At 35.9% G+C, this 24312-nt stretch overlaps 1 protein-coding gene across 1 annotated transcript in view; it reads left to right on the top strand.

Annotated features, from left to right (window-relative positions):
- The window catches only part of ATP2C1 (ATPase secretory pathway Ca2+ transporting 1), a 62724-nt gene extending 39679 nt beyond the window's left edge, over window positions 1-23045 (top strand). The window contains exons 8-27 of the mRNA XM_042888509.1: window positions 2607-2762; window positions 3449-3517; window positions 5267-5342; window positions 5775-5841; window positions 6876-7000; window positions 8009-8106; window positions 9459-9554; window positions 9658-9747; window positions 11022-11126; window positions 12366-12522; window positions 13794-13964; window positions 14943-15040; window positions 16582-16632; window positions 17349-17515; window positions 18060-18128; window positions 18877-18993; window positions 19649-19796; window positions 20427-20522; window positions 21317-21458; window positions 22224-23045. Of these exons, the coding sequence (XP_042744443.1) occupies window positions 2607-2762; window positions 3449-3517; window positions 5267-5342; window positions 5775-5841; window positions 6876-7000; window positions 8009-8106; window positions 9459-9554; window positions 9658-9747; window positions 11022-11126; window positions 12366-12522; window positions 13794-13964; window positions 14943-15040; window positions 16582-16632; window positions 17349-17515; window positions 18060-18128; window positions 18877-18993; window positions 19649-19796; window positions 20427-20522; window positions 21317-21458; window positions 22224-22360 (2235 nt within the window). The 3' untranslated portion in view covers window positions 22361-23045. The remainder of the gene's footprint in view (window positions 1-2606; window positions 2763-3448; window positions 3518-5266; window positions 5343-5774; window positions 5842-6875; window positions 7001-8008; window positions 8107-9458; window positions 9555-9657; window positions 9748-11021; window positions 11127-12365; window positions 12523-13793; window positions 13965-14942; window positions 15041-16581; window positions 16633-17348; window positions 17516-18059; window positions 18129-18876; window positions 18994-19648; window positions 19797-20426; window positions 20523-21316; window positions 21459-22223) is intronic.
- Window positions 23046-24312: the final 1267 nt, after the last annotated feature.

The following is a 24312-nucleotide window of genomic DNA, read 5'->3' as shown; positions in this document are numbered from 1 at the left end:
GTCAGTAGAATGTGAGCATTACTTTATTTTAGAGCCTAGATCAGTTTCAAGTCCTTGATACAAGGAAGTACAAATAGTATATATAATCATAAAATAAAATACTTTGGCATTTCTGATGAATATGACCTAGCAAATCACTTGCTTACCATTTAAGACCCCTTTCTGAATATTTAGTGGCTGGAGTTGGGCAGAAAGCAATCCAAATAAGGATTAACTGGAAGATGTATTATTATATGTATATATATATATATATATATATATATTTTTTTTTGTATAAGGAAGTACTGTCATGTGCACCTATTTTTATAAAATTGTAAAAAACATCTTCACAATCTTACTGTCATGGTAAGTTCTGCTTTCTACATTTCTTATTTAAGGACCTGCAAGCCAGAAGTTATTACATGAAAATAAGGTATTTGGACAAAGAAAGTAAGAATGTAGTTTTACTGTTTAGTGTACTAGAGTTATTGCAGGATTACTGTTTTACTGTGTTAATGGGATGTTAAGTTCTTCCACAAAAATATCCTAGAGAAATTGCCTCACAGATGTAAGTGCTTGGATGAAACCTAACGTTTTGATTGTCCTTGTGTTGGAAGCTGGTATCACATCAGTAAAGTAAACAATGGCAAGTAAAACTGTAAAGGTACAGGAATGAAGTCTTCAAAATAACGACTCATAACCTGAGCTGAATTTAATGACTGTAGAACAAATTGTGGTGTCTTCCATGGGTCGATGATTGAGACTTTTTACATTTTCTTTTGCTAAAGCTTTTTTCCTTTTCCTTTTTTTCCTTTTTTCCCCCAAATATGGTGATGAATGAAATTAGCTATTCCTTAATGTTGCCTGTTTTGGAAGAATCATCTTGTCTCAGAAGGCATTGCTAGGGGATGGGTGACTAAAGGAAAGTTGTCTTTTCAGATAAAGAATGCGATCACTGCAGCATGATCTCATGGATACTGTCCTAGAAATTTGTAGAAGTGCTATTTAGGTGCTGTTTATTTCACAAAGAAAATCTATTCTTGTGGGGCTATCTTATTTTTCAAAATGGTGTTTGAAGACCACTTGTGGCCTAAGTTTTCTGCAGACTAATGAGACATCCATCAAGTTTTCTAACAAGAGCTAATGTGACTGTAACATCTTTGGCTTTGAACAAAATTAAATTTGGTGGAGATGACAAATAATTCTGAGCTCATGGATAAATCTGAATGGTAGCAGTGTGCTAACTTCATCTTGTTTAATCTTGCAGCCTGAGGAATACAGTGCAAATAAAGCATTACTATAGACTAATTACTAATTAGACTGCTTCTAATTGTTCTTTATGACTTTGATTGAAATATTCACTGCAGTTTTTGACAAGTGCCACTTTCCTTTATCAATTCAGCATCCATCTTTTAAAGAAAGGGTACTGTCCTTGTAACTACTTGAGAGAATAGGAGGGATTAGGGGAATTTGACTCTTCATAAAGTGCTTCAATAAAAGTACAATTCTCTTCTTTACATTGACCAAATTATTTTGGCTCTAGCAGCATTTTGTTGTCCAGCTAGAACTGGAGAGCTTCCAAGTTAACTCAAAACAAAGCCCCTTCCCCTCAGAAAAAAGCAAACCAAAAATTCTCTTTAAGCTCAGAATGATGTGTTACGTGTGGTGGTACCAAGTGTGGTGTGACTGATTCTTGTTTACTCTTTGCAAGGGATATCCTTTCAAAGAGGTTTGGTAACTTAATTTTATCAAGCACTGCTTTTCTCAAGAAGATTGTATTAAAATCTAGTCACAAATAAGAGTTTTATACTTCTTAACACAAAATTATGTTACTTGGAATGTGTCAATAGAATTCTATGATTTAAGCTTTGGCTCTATTCAATACTCTTTAAAATCAGTAGATGATTTTAGAATTGATGTCAACTGGGAAAGAGCATTTAAATTGTTATTTTTATAAGGTATTTTTCATTTTATATTCTATGTATAGAAAACTTGTTTTATTCCTATCAGACAGCTGCGCAATTTTAATGGAATAACTCCTTTTTTTCTTTTCCTTCTCACACTTGCTGCCAAAATTCCAACAAAAGTAGGAAACCTGAAGGAAGGACATTTTTAACATTTCTCCAGTTTATTGTGACTCTTGCCTGAGTAGCATTTTCCCTGTAGGGACTTTGTGGACAAAAAAACCGACCTTTATAAGGTATATTTTTTGTTGTTGTGTTCCTAATTGGCCACGCTAAGAGGAACTGGACAGAGGAAGAATTGAGAGGGATATAATATGTCTAGGCATTTGCACTCCCAGTTAATTATTTTGTTTGCCAACGGAATGCATCTGTTACAAGCTCTTGACTGTGTTATAGAAAAAATCCAGAACATAAAATGGGAAGTAAACTTTGACTTTGCAAAGTGAGAGCATCACTGCAACTTTCTGTAGGAATGCTTGTTGCTGTGCTGGCTTTTGTTGGCTGTAAAATAGAGTGGATATTGACATATCATTTTTTTTTCCATGTGAATAAATTGGATATATTTTTAATGGTCAGAGTTGGGAAGTTTTTATTACCATTGTTAGCTACTTACAAAAGTTGATTGCCATGGCTCTTAGCAGTCTGTATATTTTGTTTCCAAAGGCTGTGGATCTTTCTATCGATGAATCCAGCCTCACAGGTGAGACGGCTCCCTGCGCTAAATCTACAGCTCCTCAGCCAGCAGCTACCAATGGAGACCTCACTTCAAGGAGCAACATTGCTTTCATGGGAACATTGGTCAGATGTGGAAAAGCAAAGGTAAAATTGTGAGTGATAGGGAAGAATAGTTTCCAGGTTCTAATGTTGAATTTGAATAACCCCAGTTCTTATTTTTAATGCTCACTTATACCAGTTGATAACAGTTCTTTACTGGCTGCATGTATTTTCATTTTTCTAAAACAACAGGAATGAAATGGAATAGAAATAGAAATGTTTACTGGAAATATGGGTGACTTTACTGTAACGTAGTGCAGTAGTGCAGAGCTGTTCTCAATGGTACTTTTTCAGACACTGAAAGTAAACCTATAATCAAGAGTATTCAAATTGGGAGGAAGCAGATGTGAAACTGTTCTGTCTAGAATGTGGTATTCCCAAACTTTCAGAACTGCATTGGTGTGTTAGAGTGTGAAGACCTGTGGTTGTGGTTGGTGTTAGCGGAGTGTTGCACTGTTTGGTAACTATCTGTAGCAAAACCTTAATAGTTCAGCAGTACACAGAATAGCACTTTGTTTCTGAGAGTTGAAATGTATATATATATATATATTTTTAAGAAAAATTCTTCTCACTTGTATCAGTAGTTAAACTTACAAACACAGTCAACAAAATCACAGCAGACTAAATGGCTTTTGCCCAGTGTTTGAGTCAAAGCTATCAAGAACAATCACCAATGTTAAAAATGAAACTTTAGATCTGAATTGACTTTTTCATTTATTTGGGTTTTTTAGGGCATTGTTATTGGAACAGGAGAAAACTCTGAATTTGGGGAGGTTTTCAAAATGATGCAAGCAGAAGAGGTAAGAGTGAATATCTGGAAACATGGGCATGTTTCTTTTGGGATTTATTTTATAGGAACTTTGTTGGATTTAATTACAGTGCTTTTCATGTTTTTCTTCTCTCTAGTTAAAACAAATCTTAGCTCTCGAACATGAAAGCAATAATTGAATTCAGTGTAATATATTATCCCTAAGTGACCTAAATATGTTATCTTTGAAAATAATATTCAAAAGCTTTTCAGGAATGGAACAACTTTTACTGCATTTAGCACATGTGTGCTTTTCAAGTGGAACTGAGTTTGTGCAGAAGGGATTTGTACGGCATATTTGTGCACAGGACGTTTCCCCTCAAAGTTTGTACCATGCACTTTAGAGTTGTGTGCGTTGTCTGCTGCTTCATGATCTCTAGCTTATCCTCCTGAAGTTATGAAGCTCACTTTGACTTCAGTATACCAAATTCCTGTAGCAACTTTCTTTATTGCAGCACTGACCCACTCAGAAGTCAGTCTCTTGAGTGCTTTGTGTTCCTGTGGCCTTCTAACCTCTTCTCTGGCTGCCTGACCAACACAGGGTCGGAAGGTGACAGTCTGTCTCCAGCTGTCAGAGCACAATTAGACATAGTATAGGCAGCATTTTCTCCTGAATTACATTTCTGAAATGTGTCAAAACAGAGCTGCTGAGGCTATTAGGTGGGGCGTTAGATGTGTCAGCCGGGAGTGCACCACTGACCTCGTGTAGTTAGCTGCAGTGCCTTGCTATGCCTTTCAAGGGAATACTGCTGTCCAGTCACCCAAAGTGGAATCCACTTCATTACACATGCAAGGAAAATATGATCCATTGCATAGGTTTTAGTTTGTATTGTAACATTTGCAATTATTAATGGAAAAAAAAAAAAAGTATGTGAGCATCCTGCACCATCAACATTCTGAAATATCAGAGTACTTTGCGGTTATTTTTCATGTTTATTTCATAATAATCTTACTTTAAAAGCAAATTTTGATGGTAAGAGTGAATTAAACTCTTAAGTCAGCTTCCCCACATAGTGTGGGCACTGTTTTGCCTTGACTTGTGCAGCAGAAACTTTTAAATTAACCTGTTTCCTTCCTATTGCCACACTTTCCATACTGTAATCCAGCATATATTAGTATTTTAAAAAAAAAGAGCAACAAAGAAAACCTCAAAACAAACTAAATGGCATCCAGTGTAAAAATCTTTCATGAATACATATTGATATATAATGTGTTTTTTGTTTTTGTTGGTATCCTGTTTACTGTATTTTTGGCACTGAATACTCCTGTAGTTCCCTATTTGTCTATTTTTGCAGCTAGTTAGCAAATTGAGGTAGAATTGGTCTTTCAGGGCTTTAATGTTTCTGCCTCCAAAAGTCTGTTTTGTTCTTGTTATCAAGGGCATTTATGTCTGGAAGAAATGTGGTTGATTTTGGTTAACCTTGCTTTTTTTGCAAAGTCTTTGATAAGAATTTTTATATTAGATTAGCTGTAAACATCACACAACTCCTAAAGGATATTTCTGAATTTTACTTAGTTTCCTTGATCTGTTCTTCAAATGTATTGAATTTTACATGATGAGGGAGCAAAGTAGCCTGTCTTTTCATTCAGTGAATGTGTGGAAAAATGCTGTATAGCTGCATCTTAGTCAAGTAGTTTCCAAGACAAAGTCTTGAAATTTGCACACCTGAGGAAATATTTGATATAGATTATACTTGCTAACTTGTTCTTGTTAACTGTTGGATGTTTGTTGTTCACCAAGGCTCCAAAGACACCATTACAGAAGAGCATGGATCTCTTAGGAAAACAGCTTTCTTTGTATTCCTTTGGTATAATAGGTAAGAAAATCTATGCAAACACCTACTTTACTTTGTGACTGACCTAAGGGCCTGAGGGACTTGATCATTTTTGTATTCTCCACTTTTTAATGAGTTCATGCAAGTAATTGTCTGAAGCTTAATAACGTAAGTTTCATCATAAGGGTGTTTCCTTGCTTCTTCACACAAATATGGTTTTCTATCTTCTAAATGCAGCATCTTTCAAATTGCAGCATGTCTTATATTCTAATTCAAGGTGTGCAGAAGTGAGCACCTCACTGCAGGTATGGTTGGGCTACTTGACTGGCAAAAACTTTCTTCATCTTTGTCATAATAATGGAGTCATGTTCAACACTGAAGGAAATAACAGATTTTTTTTTAAGAGTTCTTTTTCCTGTTAGGCTACAGTACATGATGGCTTTGTATTTATTATGACAGCTATTTTCTTTATAGGAGTTATTATGCTGGTTGGCTGGTTGCAAGGAAAACATATCCTTGATATGTTCACAATTGGCGTGAGGTAAGATTTTTGTCTTTAAACAGTGTAGGTCATGCATTACAGGAAGTGTAATATTATAATGTACGTCCACACAGATTCTGTTTTTAAGTTTAGATAAGTAATAGACTTTGTGCTGCAGAAAAGGAAGCCAATAATTTTTAGTGATATGGTAACTATTGGTCCATCTCCTCATATTCCTGTACGTGTGCGGTGATTTCTGAGTGTTATTGGACAGAAATTCAAATTGTGTAACTGAGTAAGCTTGTAAGTAATGAAGTGAATGCCAGCCTTGTGTCATGTACTTCTTCAGTTAATTTTTAGCACGTTATGGAAGCTTCATCCTAGGATACTGTTTGCTGAGAATTAACACAGTTTATATGCTCTAATTCTCTACTCTCAGAAAAGTTGCTGAGTTGCTAATTATCTGGATGGTGCACAAGGCAGAAGAGTTTAAATAACAGAAAGCATTTATTTAAATAACAGGATCTATGGGACATTTAAGTGTTTGGGCTTTTTTTGTTGTTTTAAATAAAAAGGGTCAATGAAAACTGCAACTTCAAGCACTGTGTGAAATATTGCAATCTCATTTACACCACTGTCAATTATTTTCAATTTTTTTAACAAAATTCTGTGCTATTCCAACACTTGTCATGCTGCCATGGTTCAATCTGCAAGTGGTAGCTGTGGATCACTGGGCATTAGAAGTGATCTTTTTCCAGTTCTCTCCAGTGCTGACCACACTGACTCTTCACATCCTGGCCTGCTTTTCAGAAAACGAGTTTTCTATATCCAAAACAGATGTACAATTTTTTTTCCCCCCCAACTACATTTGCTTGAGTTGAAGTGTCTAAGCCATTGCATGTTGTTACTGTCTTCAAAGTGTGCCTTAATGAGTGATGTATGGTTAGAATCAAATGACAGCTGGTTCCTTTTGCTTTTAGCTTCCGCTAACAGATAGCTATAGAAGCACCGTTCTCAGCTGTGAATACATCTGTGCCGTGTGTTTATCTATGAGGTTCTAAGACAAGATATTTGTGTATTTGTTTTTGTTTCAGTTTGGCTGTAGCTGCAATTCCTGAAGGGCTCCCAATTGTTGTAACCGTGACGCTGGCCCTTGGTGTGATGAGAATGGTGAAGAAACGGGCTATTGTAAAGAAACTGCCTATTGTTGAAACTTTAGGTATGACAGGACTAGCTCTGAGATGGTATTTTGACATAAATCGTAGGAGATCAACTAGAATGTTAATGGCCAATGGTAAAAATAAAGCAAGTATTCTTATTTGCTGGCAGTATGGTGGTATCATTTCTAAACTGAATGCCTTTTACATGAGTTGTGTGCCCTATAACCACTGTGTTTTAATTGCAGCTGTCAGCCCGTTGATTTATTGCGTGTCAAACTAATGGCATTCAGTACTTGAATCTGCATGTGTAGTTAGATGTATGGAGAACTCTTGATTTGTGGTAGAACAGTGAAAATATTTCAGTGGAAGTATTTTTAGTTTGCTCAAAAACGTTCCTGTCAAATAACAGACTTGGGAAATGATTGTTAAACCAACTTCTTGGCGTGAATTCAGGAATGTTATTTTCAGCTGGAAGCAAATCCAAGTTTAAATATTAGAAAAATGTTATAATAATGCACCTTAAGGTTGTTACAGTGTTCATGCTAAAACTTAAGCTTTTGTCTTTTAAAATGACTTCAGAAACATTTTGTGTCCTGGGTCCAGGAATGCCAAAACACTGCAATGCTCTTTCAAAGTACTTTTCCTGAGTTAAAACAGCATGTACGTATTTCCATATTTCTGTAATCATTTTCAGTCTCATTAAAAATTGCTGCTATAGTAGCAAGTCACACCTTACCTATGAAAGAATGCTGCTAGGAGTGTCAATTGAGATTTTGGTAATAGTTTGAGATGCACTGGAGGAAAATTAAGGAGGTAATGAATGGAAGCACTTGAGGCAACTTGCAAATTTGGGATTTTGACTACCTTTTTTGATTTATCAGGCTAATCTGTAAGGAACCTTGTACAGATATTCATAAGCAGTTGAAAATTGCCTGTCGATGTTGAATCACATCTTGTTTTTTTTTTCTTCATAGAGACAGCTGCAGTATTTCTAGAAATTTGTTCTTGTTAGCTACTCACTTATTCTAAATAGGCCTTGTCTTACCAGTGCTGTTTGGTTATTTTAGGATGTTGCAATGTAATTTGTTCAGATAAAACTGGGACTCTGACAAAGAATGAGATGACGGTTACTCATATTTTTACATCAGATGGGCAGCATGCTGAGGTATGTAGTCAGACTGTTAGACCTAAATTTTGCTTTTACTTCACTGCATTTATCAGCTCAAATACTCTTGATTATACTGTTTGTAAAGCATTAATTAGGGTAGTGTAAATTTGTTGTATCAAATCTTAGTTCCTTGATTTCTGGCTAATTCTGTTTTTTCGTTCATTTAGTATTTCAGATTTGAAGCTGTATTATCCAAGTGTTCTGTAGTTACAGAAGGGTTTAGGTTTGTTTTCTTTCTTGTATAATATATAAGATTCTTAATCTCTTGATGGCTGCATGTCATAATGATGCTGAGATGCAGTACAAAGATTTGATGTTCTTCTTTAGTATGTTTTGCTGCTGCAGGTGCATAAAAACTGAAAATTAAACATTAAGAACATTTAAAATAGCAGGAGAATCCAGATTTTGGCTAAAAGTTAACGTATTGTGTAAACCCTTCAAAATGAGTGTACTGTTTCAAACAAGTTTTAAACTTTTCAGATTCCTCATGCATAGGGTTTTGTTGACACTGTAGTTAATGGGGAGACCTTGTCACTAACTTTTATGAGAATAAATACTGGGTGTTTTTAATTCTTTGTGTTACTTACCTGTATTTGCCTGGCACTTAGTTTCCATTCTTCAAATTTTGTAGGAATGCTGTAATTATCTTTTTTCTTTATTCCTAGCATAATTTGTTTATAGTGATATTAAATCGTTTCCCTTTTCCTAAGGGAAAGAGAATTTGAAGTAGCTGTTAAACATGCTACCTGTTAATGCTGTAGACCTGAGGACTTCTTGGGATTCTAGCTGGATTCCCACATTTTATGCATTAAAAATACAATTTCTGCGTTAACGTTCTGCATTAAACTGCATTTAACACTTAAGTCTCAGCTGAGAGGCCATTCAAGTATGATTTTCTTCTTCCTGCATCATGAAAGTAGGACTCAAGATGTGTACTTCCATACCCCTGCAGGGGTATGCATTATTAACCAGGGTAGCGGGGAATGGGAGGAAAAAATGAGAAAGCAGAAGAAAGAAGGAGGAAGGAAAAAAAAAAACATGTCCTAATTAAGTAAGGAGACAACATACACTGCATTTATTTATGCTAAGTAACAAAATTGCTACGTTTTTGGAAATTAGCATCTGGTATATTTCATGGAAGAACTTAGTTGCCCTCAGATGTTTTTTCCCTGATCTAGTGCCTGCTACATTAGATACTTAATAGGAGAGTCCATATTGGGTAAAATCCATCATAATGAGTGGCTTTGCTTTCAGTTTTCTGTATTTCATAGTGAAAATCTGGGATTAATGTAATTTTCACTGGGTTCACAAACTGTTTTATGTACTGCTTTTGGCTCTTTGTCTTACAGGTTACCGGGGTAGGTTATAACAGGTTTGGAGATGTGATGCTTGATGGTGAAGTTATTCATGGTTATAACAACCCATCTGTTAGCAAAATTGTTGAGGTGAGATACTGGAACAAAAAGGTGACTTTTAGTTGATGATGGAGTAAGAACTGTACACAACATTTATGCTGTGTTGTCTTCCCATTTCTTCATCATCTTTTAGGCTGGCTGTGTCTGCAATGATGCTCTAATAAGAAACAACACCTTAATGGGGAAGCCAACTGAAGGGGCTTTAATTGCACTTGCAATGAAGGTGGGTGTTTGGTAATTTTTGGTTTATGGCAGGTGTGTAGAAATAAAGGTGTTGTTTTCATCAATTTTCCCTTCATTTTTGATAACTAGATTTGCATTACAACTGCTTATCTCCTGTGCTTCTTATTTGCTGGAAGTCTTTGGGCATTCTGAAAGATAATAGGAAGTTAAGTTATTTGGAACTGAAGTAAAATCTGTCATCTTTTTGTATGCAGTGCTGTCATTTTGCTCACCAGAGGCTAGTTTACCTGTTGAGTGGTTGTGTCATCAGAAGCAGTAAGAACCTGATGATGGACACACTGGTGTCTGTAGTATTTGCAGTGCTTTTAAGCGCTGGGAGCAAGCAGTTTGAATTGTGAATGCTGGTTAAATGTTATTTTTATGCTATGACATGTGCTGTAGCTTCTGAGAAGCATGGCAAGACATTTTAGTACTTGTTTTTTTTTTCTGTGATGATGAATAAACTGAGAAACGTTCAAAGCTGAGTATGTCCCAGTTGTTTTCTCCCCATGCAACTGAGGACTGAGATTTATCGCCTTGCTGAGATTCATTCCAATTCTCCAGTCTTTGACTGTAAAGGACTAATGGGATGTTGTTATGGCAAGACCCTAAAGAAAGAGAGAAGAAGAGAGATGTTTCACATCTGTTGCTGGAATGGATGGTAGTGAAAGAGTTGTGAGGCTCTAAATACTGAGAATGGCTTATGGCAGGTTATGGCTTTAATCAGCACTCAGACTTGGTTAAGGGTAGAGCATGAAATTCTGCGAGATGCGTTTTGTGGGAAGAATGAAATGCATTTTGTCTGAACTCTTTGTGGTTGGTTTTAAACCTTTGGGGGATACTGATGATAATTTTTGAAAAATCCTTTCAGGTTGGATCATTTGAACCTTAAACGACTGTCTTGCCTCCTCCCAACTCCGCTACAGCTATTTATAATAATATTCTAGACCCTTCTAGCAGAGAAATTATATAGATATTAAAAAAAAAAAAGCATTGCTGTTTTAAATGTGTTTTGTCATACACATAATCTACAAGGTTTTTCAAAGTCCTTGAATCAAAGAAAACAGAAAAGTTCTAACTTATGCTGAAGCCTGGAGGAAGGTACTGGATTCATTGAGGGCTTGTTTTTCAGAAGTTTGTCTAATGAGAACAGTGTGCTGATAAGCAACTTTGAAGATTTCTTTTCTTACTGTTAACTGACAAGTCAAAACAAAATGCTTAGCTATTTGGAAAAGAAAGGTACTTACGTTATGGTGCTTTTTCTATCTTACACAGATGGGTTTAGATGGGCTCCAGGAGGACTATATAAGGAAGGCTGAATATCCCTTCAGCTCAGAGCAGAAATGGATGGCAGTTAAATGTGTTCACAGAACACAGCAGGTAAAACTGGATTCACAGGTTCCTTGCACACTGGCTCTGTAGAACCATTATGTACTCTATTTAACGTCCTCATTTTTCACTTGAGAGATTGTGGCAAGCTGGTGGTAAGATGCAGTCCTGGGAATATGGTTTGATTATCTAATTTCAGTTTCAAGCTCTGAAATGGAAAATAAGAAGGCCAAGAAATTCTTTCCATAAAAGGCATATTGAGAAATAATGCTAAGTATTTTGATATCTGAGACTTTGAATGTACCTGGCTTTTCTTCTTTCTCCGTACTCATCAAATATTTAAAGCAAATCTGTTAAACTTCTGCTGTTTCAGTTACATGCAGAATTAAGAGCAAGAAGAAATGTGTAGGTGTTGAATAATCAAGAATTTCTTGAGTGAGCAGGAATTGCTAGATGATTTTTTTTTCTATACGATTTACTATGTCTGATGTGTTTTGGTATCAGCATTTCTAAAAGATTGCTGAAAAATTGGAAGCAATTTTAAAAGGAGCATAAATTATTTGAAGGCTAAGAAAATGCAGTGGAATTAGAGCTCTGTCAGTTAAGCCTATCAGAAAAATTGAACTGTCTTGACTACTGTGCATAAACACCTTCAAGGAGAGAAAATAAGTGTATTAAAAGAGCCTTTATAGCGCAACAGGGAACAGAAGATGAGAATCAGTGATTGGGAATTGAGCTGAAGCAGCAGTTCTTAACGGAGAAGGGAGGAAGGGAAACGATAAGTTGATTTAACGTTGGAATAAATGTTCAAGATAGACAGTGAATCTGCAGCCCCTTTGTACCACCGAGGCTAGCTTGCTTTCTGGAAAATGCTAGAGCTGTTATTTGTGGTACAGGGATGAAGGTGATATACTTAATGACCTGTGGAGAAAGACAGATGGTCAGGTAATGAGATAGGGGTCTTTCAGGTCTAATGTACTGTGTAGGTTTGAATGCTGTCCTTTGAATGGCCTCTTTGGTTTATAAACTGTGACCCCACAATATATCATGTGAGTGATGTCTACTGAAATAATAAGCTATTGATGATTAGCTTAGCTATTTTGGCGTTAGCACTCTTTTATCCTTTATACAGATACTTCAAATTTTTTGGGGTTCATAAGTACAATTTTCATTTGTATTACATGTTCTGAAGACTTTTCAGAAAAGTATAGATAAAACATTCTTACAGATGTGCATATATATATTTGTTTATGCAGACACACATATTTACATAATTCCTTTCTATTTTAGGACAAACCAGAGGTTTGCTTCATGAAAGGTGCTTACGAACAAGTCATTAGGTATTGTACATCATATAACTGTAAGGGGCAAACCCTACCTCTCGTCCAGCAACAGAGAGAGCAATACCAGCAAGAGAAGACATCTATGGGCTCTGCAGGACTTAGGGGTAAGAGTGTTTCAGTGTCTGGGGATAATTATTTTTTAAATGGTACTGCTTGCTTGCTCAAATTAAAATATTATTCAGATACAAGATTTTTTATTGTTCAAGAAGTGTCGCTGTGTTGGTTAATTTTTCATTAAAATGGAGAAGTGGAATGCAGGTGATGTATTTAAGGTTTGCATATTAACATTGATTAAATTCCAGCAGGTAAGAAAAGGAACTGCTGCTTGCAACCATAACAACTGAACAACACATTGTCACTTGGCAGCTTCCATATCTCATAGATTCTTTTTTTTTTTTTTAGTTTATTTCTAATATGAGTGTGTTCATTTTTCTCTTTGATTCCTGGCACCTTTGTGAGTTAGGCTAGCATAAGTGATTGATTGCAAGTCAGAAGATGCCATTAAGATTACATTTTATATTAGCAGACTGAGTTTTAAATATAGCTGCAAGTATTTTTCAGAAGATGATTGATTGGAAATGGTCGTGGGCAAACCATTATTTGGGACGCCATAATTGTCTTTGATTTCTGTAAAGAGACCTGCAGGTTGTTAATTCAGATGTTCTAAATGTGGCAGTATGGGTACTTTATGGCACAGGAAAGCCCTATGATACAAATGATTAGAAACTGAGAGGTTTCACAAGGAGTAGTGGTATCTCTTTGTGCCTGTTTTCTTCAGATTCCTACTGTAAAAAAGACATTCCAGAAAATATTTGGCATGTAGTCAATAAAATGTCTCTATTTAAATAAAGAAAATGTATGTTTATTTTCTGTTTTGTTTTGTTTTTAACCGATCTTCCCTTTGTCATCTGGTATAAAAGACTGTTTGTGTACAGAGAAACCACCAAAACTAGATGACCTTTTCCTCTTCACACAGTGGAAGCAAAAATGTTTTAAGCTGTGAATAAATGGGAAAGATTTCTTGAAAACACAAAAAACCTGTGTTTGATAGACTTCTGTGCTATGTGCTACGACAGCAGACATTGCTGCCAGTGTTTAGGAAGAAGAAATAGCAATCCCTATTTGTTGCTTTACTCTAACTTATAAATTCAATTAAGTCTGATTTGTGAACGTTTACTCTTGTTGGGTTGATTTCAAGTGGAATACTCAGATGAATGAAGCTACTCATAAAGGCTTTCAGTACTGAGGCCTTTGGTTGATACAGTTATGTGCTATTTAGTTTTAATTTTGGAAAACAAATACTAGCAGTTGTTTTAGATGTTGGTGGAAATGTTATTTTCAAATCCTAACTTATTTTTTCTTTGTTTCCTGAAAGTTCTGGCTTTAGCTTCTGGTCCTGAGTTAGGGCAGATGACCTTTTTGGGACTTGTGGGAATAATTGATCCTCCACGAACTGGTGTGAAAGAAGCTGTTACTACACTTATAATGTCGGGAGTCGCAATAAAAATGATTACTGGAGATTCGCAGGAGACTGCAGTTGCCATTGGTATGAATAGTCATCTGCTTTCCATTTTTCACTTGTTTTCTGTGTTGACAGTGCCTAGGTAATAGGTATGAAATATGGTTATTGAATCTTTAGTATTTTTGAGTTCTGTGTATTGCCTTAACATATGACACAGCGCAATTAGAATAGAACTAGTCTGGTGTGGCACCTTCGTTTCTGCTTAAAATACAATCTTTCTCATTTGGTGATTTGTGACGTTTTGCTATTTTAAACTATGTATATGTTTTTTCTTACTACATTGTTGCAACATGCCTGATTTCTGGTTCTCACCAAAGCGACCTTCCCTACCATCAGCTTTGGGTGACTGTCTTTATAGCAACAGGGAGAAACTAAAATAGTTGCTGACAGTATTTAGGATGAACGTGGTGCTTCAGTGCTTTCCCAATCCAGTTTTATTCATGTGACTTTGTTTGAAGTTTAAGTATTGCTAGTAAATGTTTAAACTAAATGAATATTTAAACAAGCTTATTTTTGTAATAGAATATGCTAGCCAGAATATAGATCCTTTTTGTACAGGACAGTAGTGGAAAAAGTGGATTGTGCACATAGAAGTACATCTTGAAGTTAGCAGTACTTTATCAGTTGTGATTTTGCATCTGAGAGTTGTGCACATCTCCATCTTATTTCTACTTTTCTGTCCTGTTACTTTTGAATTGTAAATTCTCTGGGGAGGAATGGGCTTTTATGTTTAGATTGTGCCTGACACAACGAGATACAGACCTTGACCTGAAAACTTTAATGGAAATAAATGCCTGATTAGAACAGACTTCATAGTGCAGGTGTTTCTCAAATGTTCACTTTTATCTCAGTATACTGAATCAGTAGTGTTAGGATGCTGTGCTGTGGGCATTTAAAATCTGAAACAGTGCAGAAAAATAATAGTTTAAAAAAGTAACTGGCTGCTTACTGTTTGTTTCAAGTGTTAGTTATTATAATACCTCCTCTATTGTCTGTTTCCAGCTAGTCGACTAGGACTGTATTCCAAAAATTCACAGGCAATCTCTGGAGAAGAAATAGATGATCTGGATATCCAGCAGCTTTCTCAAATAACACCCAAGGTTTGTAGTAATATGCTATGCACTGAAATGCAGTAAAAGATATATTTTATATTGAGAAATGCTTTTATCTGTGGAAAGCTGAAATGTAACTTCTGAGATTCTAGTAATGGAGATACTGTTACAGTAAATTACCAAAGGCTTTTAGTACTGAATATTGAAGTTGTCAGAAGTCAAACAAATCTTTGACAGAAGATTGTAGCAAGACTCATTTCTTTCAACTCATGGGATTATCTTTTTAGTGAGTTCAGTCTTTATTTCTTTCATTCCTCTTTGATGCTTCAGATTGTCAGTTTCTCTTTTGTATATATGTTTTTAAATCTTTTAGCACCAGTATTGGAGCTTCCATTTTGCCACCTTTCAGTGAGCACCATTTTTATATTTTTATATTAACATTTTTGTATTGTTAGACCATTTTAGTTCTTTGAGTACTTTTATATAACTTTACAGTTTTCTGTTCCTTCAGTCTGTCCTTTTGGAATTCATAAGAATGGCTATCTGAATCTTAAATGATTTCTGATTGATCTGAAGCCACTGGTTAAGACTTTTGAGAGATCTGCTTGTTATGTTGACTGCTTCAATACTGAATACTGAATACAAGACTTCTTATTAAGTAACTAAATGCATTCACTAGTGTCATCATGGTAAACGTATAGTCATAATCAAATGTAATTAAGCTTCGTGCTTGTCTCTGTTGCAAAATGTATACAAATTTTCAGAATTCTGCTTAGTTTGCAAAATTAGACTGCAGCTTTAGCAATGCAACTAAGCCAAAAGCCAGTACAATTAAGAAATATGTATATGATTTGAACACATTAACTGGAAAGCTTCGTGTCTTGATGACTCACCAAAAAACCCCATGTTTATTTGGTAATACTTGTTCTTACAGGCTGTTCACATTAAATAACAAGAAAAAGCAACAAAATTTCTTTGTGCACATTTGGCCTGAGACCCAGTTGGATTTCCAGCATGTATTTAAAATCTTATTAGGAATTGAGTAAAATCAACCAGTGAAGTACAGTCTAATGAGTCTGCTGAGAAGTCTAACTTCAATGTGGAACTTGTTTGAAAACTCAATTCCACTTAGTCAAATTAATTTACAGAGTAGATGAGAGGTAGAAAAAACAGTGACGAATAATAATTTCTTCCCATAGAATTTTCACTAGTCTAAAGTTCAATGTGTTAATGCTATGCTATATAAAATAGTAAAATTGAAATTTCCTGAGCTGCTTGCCTTTTGTTGTCTTCATTAATTTGGTCAAGAAGCCCAGTAGCAAGCCATTATATCTCAGTTGCTTCATTATTTCAGAGGGCTGTAAAATTGCATGTTGTGTCTTGAAGTAAGTAGCACCAACTTTGTTTACCTTTAAGTCATCCCTTGAGTTGATGATGTCACTGTAATAAAAACATGTTTCAGTGATGCTTCTGCCTCAAAATAAACAAGGGCATAGTTGGCCTCAGACAATACGCTTTTATCCTCTAGCTTTACTGTATCTTACGCAGTTCTTCTCAATTTTTTTCCTTCTTTGTTGTGCTTCTAACAGGTTGCAGTATTTTACAGAGCCAGTCCCCGACATAAATTAAAAATCATTAAGGTATGTCTCACAGGTGGCTGCGTTGCTGGACAGTGGCTGTGAGCACTGTTTGTAGTGCACGTACTTAAAGTATAACGTGCTGCAGAGCATCTGGTTGAAACCAGGAAAGAAAGTGAAGTATGTCTGAAAATATGACTTGAAAAAAGCATGTAATGTCCACGAGGGCTGTGCAACTGCTGGTAGGCAGCATCAGTTTGTTATATGGTGGGAGCTGGGAGTTGGAGATTTTGTCGCATTGCAGTTGAATCGACTGGGAACTTGAGGGAGCCATATTTCTGCTACTTCTGAGAAGCAGAAATAAAGCAATAAAACGGCATGAGTTTCAAGTCGTGTCTGAGGTAATGCTTCCATTTGGAAGATAAAAAACAAAGCTAACAAAAAGAGGGATGTGCTTTTCCAATTGTTCTAATTCTTATGTTAATTATCAACAAAGAATAGGAAGTCAAATATTAAAAGACAGAATGTTTTGAGAATTATGAAAGGGCCATAACATTAAGATTCCATATATCCTAGCTTTCAAATCTAGACTGAATATATGATCTAAAATGTGATGTAAAATCTTGTATAAGAAATTAGTTAAGATACAAACAGTTGTACTTTTTCAGGATTTTATGTTGAAATAATTATTTTGGGAAAACCACAAACCATTGTATTTAGAAAAATTATATAGGATAGGCTATTTCAATCTCTGATTTATGTTTTTTCCCTTTCTTTAGTCCCTGCAAAATAATGGTGCAGTAGTAGCTATGACAGGAGATGGAGTGAATGATGCTGTTGCTCTGAAGGCTGCAGATATTGGTGTAGCAATGGGACAAACTGGAACAGATGTTTGTAAAGAGGCAGCAGATATGATCCTTGTGGATGATGATTTTCAGACAATAATGTAGGTATTGATGCACTGTGCTATGTAGTTTTAATGAAACACTGCCTGAGTAAGGAAAGGAGGAAGGCTTTTTGCAGCAGAGTATACTTGTCCCAGGTATTAGAAATCACTTCCTTGCTGTTGTCATTGTGTTGGCAAAGTGCAGCATGTACCAGAGGATGAAAAAATAGTCTGTACATATTTCATTCTGGTGCGATAAGAAGACATGGTCTTCTGAACTCATTCTCCATTTCTGTCATTTCTGGAAAATGTGTGTCATTTGTTTGTATTTTTTAATTATCTACCTTGATTCTGGAGGCAGCATCTGTGATGATGCGAGTCTTAAAAGGAGGAAATTTTTCTATTGACATTTCATTTTGAAAGCAGCCAAAATAAGAACATTGTAATTGATCTTACAGTAAAGTACAGTGACTGTCAAAGAACTTCACTCTTTTCTTGACATTTGTGTTTGTGCTGAAATTAGTAGAAATAACACACTTTCTTCATTTGTTTTAAGCTTTGTTGCAGTAGCCTTTAGTGGTATGGTCTTTGTTTTTAATTGCAGGTCTGCCATTGAAGAGGGTAAAGGAATTTATAATAACATAAAAAATTTTGTTAGATTTCAACTGAGCACGTAAGTCTGAAGCATTGTTGACAATATTGGAAGGTTCTAACCTCATTGTGATTGAACCACAGCCTCACAAAGCAAATATGAACTCATATGAACATTTTAGATTTCACGTGCTGATAGACTGTACTCGAAAATATCAGTGGTCATGATGGCAAAATAATATTAGGATTGAATTTTTATTATTTTGTACTTGGTGGTTTGTTTCATTTTCAAAGGTTCAGAAAATAGTTCAGTAAGCAGACCTCTATTACAGTTTTTCCTGTTAAAAAGTGAAAAGTCAGTAAATGAGAGGATGCACAGAAACAGGATAGCACTGCCTTAGTGTTCTTCTTTAAACGAGAGGTGGCACAGAGCTGTGTCAGAGGATGCTCAGACTGAACATGGGGAAAAAAATTTCTTTACCCTGAGGGTGGTCAAGCACTTAGACAGGTTTCCCATCAAGCAGGTTGATTCCTCATGCCTGTCAATGCTCAAGAGGCATTTGGACAGTGCCCTCAATAACATGCCTTAGCTTTTGGTTGGCCCTAAGGTGAGCAAGGAATTGGACTTGGATGGTCTTTCAAAGTCCCTTCCAGTTGTTCCATTCTATTATATTCTCACCTTTTAAAGTTAGAGTTATGGTAGTTGTGATTGAAGTAATCAAAATCTATATGTACTCTTAAATACATCAAGTTTTGCTTACAAAGCAGTTATCAGTAGATCTTCAGAAATGTTCCATGCTGACAGTTATAAAAATGAATTCTTTCAACAGGAGTATAGCAGCATTGACTTTAATCTCACTGGCTACATTAATGAACTTTCCTAATCCTCTCAATGCCATGCAGATCTTATGGATCAATATTATTATGGATGGGCCTCCAGCTCAAAGGTAAGTAATTGCTTACCTTTACTTTAAATTCTCTTAGAGGTTTGTGGTTGAATTACTTAAGCAAGGAAGAGGGTTGCTTGTAGAAGAAACTCTGTGAAGTGTTGAACTTCAGTGATGTGTTTCTGACACAGAGCAATTTTTTTCTTCTCATTACAATGTTTGCAGTGTAATTCTGTGTTCATTCGACTTGCTTTGGTATCCAGCAGTGGTTGGTTGGGGAGCAGCATGATACCTAAAGATCCACAGCATCCAAGATTCTGGCTTCTGTCCAGAGTCTTCCTCTGACTTTCTTCACTGTGGATAGGCGGTAGAGGGAGCAATGAAAGGGAGCTAGCAGTAGAATTCCTTAGGCATCAAGGTAGCAGAAAGGGTGGGCATTGCTAATACTGCAGATTGTTGTTTACTGATTCTGTACTGTCTGATAGAGCCCAGAATTATGTGGTATCTGAAACTGCAGTGTTAAAATATAACCTGTTACTGATACTTATAACTCAGTGCTTTAAAGGTGAAAATAACAGATGCTTATTTAAATGAAGTGATTATTAAGCTGTAGAGAGAAGATTCAAATCTGTTTTTCCCACCTGTGAAATCTAGTCTTTGTGTAGAAGCAACAAATTATGATGATAAAAATCTGAGCTACTTCTTTAATTTTAAGCCTTGGGGTGGAGCCTGTGGATAAAGATGTTATTCAGAAGCCTCCAAGAAATTTGAAGGATAGCATTCTTACCAAAAACTTGATTGTTAAGATACTGGTGTCATCAATAATTATTGTGTGTGGAACACTGTTCGTCTTCTGGAGAGAGGTATGACAAAAACACAAAACTTAAAGCAGTAGCATATTGAAGTCATTTTGATTCTAGCGGTTGGAATTTGGAATTCAGAATTTGCATGAACTTGGTTGCAAGATATATGTATGCTTATTTAATAATAACTAAGATTAGAGAGGATGAATTTCAAAGCAGTTGAAATGAGAAATAGAGTTTTTAATACAGACTTTTCCAGATCCCAATTGCATCTGGGAAACCTTGGCCAATGCAAAGTAACTCTAAAAAAAACCCAAACAAATAAAAGCAAAAGCAAACAAACAAAAAACGTCACAGCCAAACAAAAACTTATAGCCAGGTTGTTAGGAAGCAGCTGTTTGCCTTTCTTTTCCCAGTAGAGAAGAAAGCTGAACTTCTAGCAGTGCATCGTAGAATTCTTGGTATTCTGTCTGCTTGCATTAAGGTTTGTCAAGTCTTCCCAGCTTGGATCTAAAGTTCTTATAAATTATGTATGTGTCATTTCTGTTATGACTTCTTGAGTGAGCTTGGAGCAAGCAGATGGTTTTGCTTTTATGCCTTAGTAGAACTTGTATTGTTGCAGTAACTGCATTTAGTTGCTGAAGCTTTAAATTAAAGCATGCTAAAGCCAATTTTTTTTTTTGTTGGCAGTTAAGAGACAATGTAATAACACCTCGAGATACAACCATGACCTTCACCTGTTTTGTATTTTTTGATATGTTCAATGCTTTGAGTTCAAGATCTCAGGTGAGTGATTAATATTGCTATTTACATAGTATTTACATCAGTACCTCCCTTCTAAGGAAGATCTTGCTGTGTTTTCTTGCAAATGTACTTTACAAGTACTATTAAGCTTCAGAGTTTTGAAAATAAGTGAAAGGGTTAGCGTTCTCAAGTTGTGATACAAATGATGTTTGTTAGTCATGCTGGCGTTCTGACAAGGGCAAGGAGACTCTTACTAAAAACTGTTAGTGTGATGGTCCCTTGTATTGCTGCGTGGCCTTAATTGAGTTTTTTCTTTCCTGGAAATCATGTCAGTTCAGTAACTTTTTCAGAATCTGAAACTTGTTGAAGGCCTTTCAAAGTTTGCAGCCCTAGGAAAGCCTAAGAAAAAGGGCTTTAAGAATTCTTTCTGTTTAAATTTTTGTTCTAAGGAAGACAAAGTCTGAAATTTTGTGTTAGTGGAATAAATTACACGTTACTACATTTAATCTAGTTTGCAGTCTTTTTTGATGTGAATGTCAGGGTAGACAAAAACACATCCTTCTCGTACAGTGGGCAACTTCTAATGCATGGCACTTGTAGAGAAGTGAGCTCAATAAATAAATTCTTGACTGTGAAAGCAAGATTTGCACTCAGTTTACCATTAAATTATCCTCTCAAGAACGTGTTTTGGATTATCTTCAAGGTTAGCAATTCAACAATTGTTTTGTTTTTTTTTTACACTTTTATAAATGTTGATATGAAAAAAGCTATGAATTATTTTCCTGTCTAGACAATAAAAATTACATGTACAGTGTAATATATTGCTTGTTTTACAGACCAAATCTGTGTTTGAGATTGGACTTTGCAGTAACAAAATGTTTTGCTATGCTGTCCTTGGATCTATAATGGGGCAGTTATTGGTCATTTACTTTCCTCCACTTCAGAAAGTTTTCCAAACAGAGAGCCTGAGTGTCTTGGGTAAGAAATGTTCCTTTTCAAAGAATGGTACATGAAGGATTAATTTGTAAAAGCACTGGGTTATGGTAGTGGGCATGGTGCTTAGGGACGTGGGTTAGTGATGGATTTGGTTGTGTTATGTTGATGATCTTAAAGGTTTTTTCCAACTTAAATGTTCAGTGATTCTGTAAGAGCTCTTTCTATTTGCATACAGCAGGAAAACCAATCCTGCTGATCCTTTATAAGAGGGGAAAAAATACTTTCAGACATTTTGTTTGGAAACCATAATTAAGTGCATATTGCATACAAAACAGATGATTGTGTACTTAGATTTCGGAAGTGCTTGAATATTTTAGGAATTTTAATGAGTACTGATGCAGGCAAAAAGGAACTAGATGATCTTAAAGGTCCCTTCCAACCCAAACCATTCTATGATTCTGTGTTTTTAGATAATTCTTTGTCTTTTTATCCTGGTGTCATTTCTGAGAATATCGTTTCAGTATAAAGCTAATTATGTTCCTTAGTGTTCTTTGCTTTTCTAGGTATTAGTAAAAACAGTGTTATGAAATGCTTTAAGAGTTTGAAATAGCGTGTGTGTCCTTGTGATTTGTGCATGAACTATGCACACTAATTGTCTGGTTCTGCAAAATGATTCTTGCTTCATTTCTGCTCAAGTTACCCCGTAATAGGCAGGCAATTTGAAGGTCTTGTAAGTCATATATTCCTTTGTCAATCTGCCCTCAACCTTAACTAGCAAGTTTTAAAACGGCTAATTATCTTTTCCAGATTTACTGTTTCTTCTGGGACTCACTTCCTCTGTGTGCATAGTGACTGAGATCATAAAGAAGTTTGAGAGAAGCAAGGAAAAGATCCAGAAACATGGAAGTTCTTCTCCGTCAACTTCGTCTTTTCTTGATGTATGATGCATATTGCATTCTTTTGTTTGCAAACTTAGGGATTGCTGTCTGAAGATGTAGGAGAAAGCAAAACAATATTTGGAGGATTAAGAAGTCCCAAGGGCTTCTGACAAGTCCTTTGTTTCACTGGCTAATGATGAACATTGATGTTTCAAGACTGTTTAGAATTTAACTTCCAACCGTGGGAGTAACAATTGAAATTATGCAACTTTGGTAACATTTTTCCTCAAACCAATTTACTTTTGAGATTTAATGGGATTTTGTGTGTGGGGGGGTTAACTTAAAGAACGATCTAAGCCCAAGTCCCATTTTCTGCACTTAGAGATATAATTGTATAAAATTCTTCTCTTAGATATAAATATTTTAGTTTGTTTTTATTTAAAACATTGTACTATTTTACTTTTACGGTGGTGGGACTTTGCTACTAATACAAGGATTAAAAAAATATTTCAGAGGCATTCCACTGGGTTTAGTCTGTCACAAGAGTGCCATATTCTAGCTACTGTATTTATTTACTTCATCCTGCAATGTGTAAGCGGCTCAAGTACCTTGTGCTACAGGTTTTTTTTGTATCTGGAGGTTTTTTCTTTTTGCACAGGATGTGACCGCTGTCGGATCACTGTTTGTTCTTTTCTTTTTCTGTGATTGAAAAGCCTATACTGCAATTTGAAGTAAATGTTTGCTTTTCTTATGAGTGTGGTGTCTCTTTGCTTTAAAAGGAACTGGCATTTACACCAGATTGTCAGGCTTGTGATGGTTTTGGATACCTGCTTTGTCCCACATTTACTTGAGCTTACAGATGCTAGATTACTTGATTAATAAGGCAGTACTAGTATTGAAATATCTGACTTACAATTATGTGGTATACTGAATTAGAAAGCAAACATGCTAATTCTCACTCTAATGGCCAAAAATCCCAGCCTTCTTTGAAAGAAGCTGATTTTTTTTCCTTCTGCTCTCCTCCTGTTCTTTTTATTCTTCCCCCATCATTACAATAGCTTTCTCTTAGGGTAACTTAAAATTTTAATCTTCAAAATGACTTTTTGTGGATCAAGAAGTGTTGTGGTAGATTAGTATCTTGATGTTAGAAGTCATTTTTGATATATGATAATGTCTGGATATTCAGATACTCAGTGATTTAGAAGCAAACAGCTGTGTTCCTCAAAGTAGTCTTGCAGCTCTTGTCATCGTTGCTGTTAGGGATGGACCAATTATGCCCTGAGGAAATGGAAGGAACAGTCATCCAGTGAATCTTGAAAAGATGATGTGCAGGAACTCAAGGGAGCTGAAGACAGAATGTAATAATATCTTTTGACTGAAAGCATGTGGATACACATCTTCCACACTGCAGCCTGAAAATTGTATTTTGTGTTGGTGTTGGCTCAGAGGCATGCTGTCACAAGATGGTCCTCCTGTCAGTAAGGTTACTGAGAAATTCTAAATGAGCAGTGGGATGTTTTTGTACATTTCTTTGTGGCTTGCCCCAAGTGCCATCCTCAGAATCTGGAAAGTTCATGGAAAATAAAGCAGATTGGAAGGTATTGTATGAATTACCCTGCTAATAGGTTATTCTACTTAGTCTTTTCCCCCACACGCATCCTCCCAGAGATTCCCAGATTTTATTAGGAAGTAGAGTGTGGTAGATGGGAACTGAGTTCACGTGCTATGCAGGAACTGTATATAGCACTGTCTGCTGTGCATATGGAGTTTATCTATTACTCTGGCCTGCCCTAGGCCTGCTGAATGTGCACTTATTACCTGCAGTGTCAATGTGCAGGAGGTTTAGTAGTGTAAGGGGAAAGACTTTAGTATATGGCACTCACCTTTACTATAGGATGTTAGCTAAACCACTGAGCTGATAAGGCCTCAAACAAGATATGATCTTTTTTAGCACAAATTTCTCATTTCCAGCAGTTCTGCTTTTCAGAAGTTGAAAAGATTTATCAGTGTTCTTCCTG

This window comes from Lagopus leucura, unplaced genomic scaffold (assembly GCF_019238085.1).
Source record: "Lagopus leucura isolate 7727_CA_CO unplaced genomic scaffold, USGS_WTPT01 Super-Scaffold_100157, whole genome shotgun sequence".
NCBI lineage: Eukaryota > Metazoa > Chordata > Aves > Galliformes > Phasianidae > Lagopus > Lagopus leucura.
Note: the sequence above shows the minus strand (reverse complement) of the source record. Positions and strands in the feature narration are given on the sequence as shown.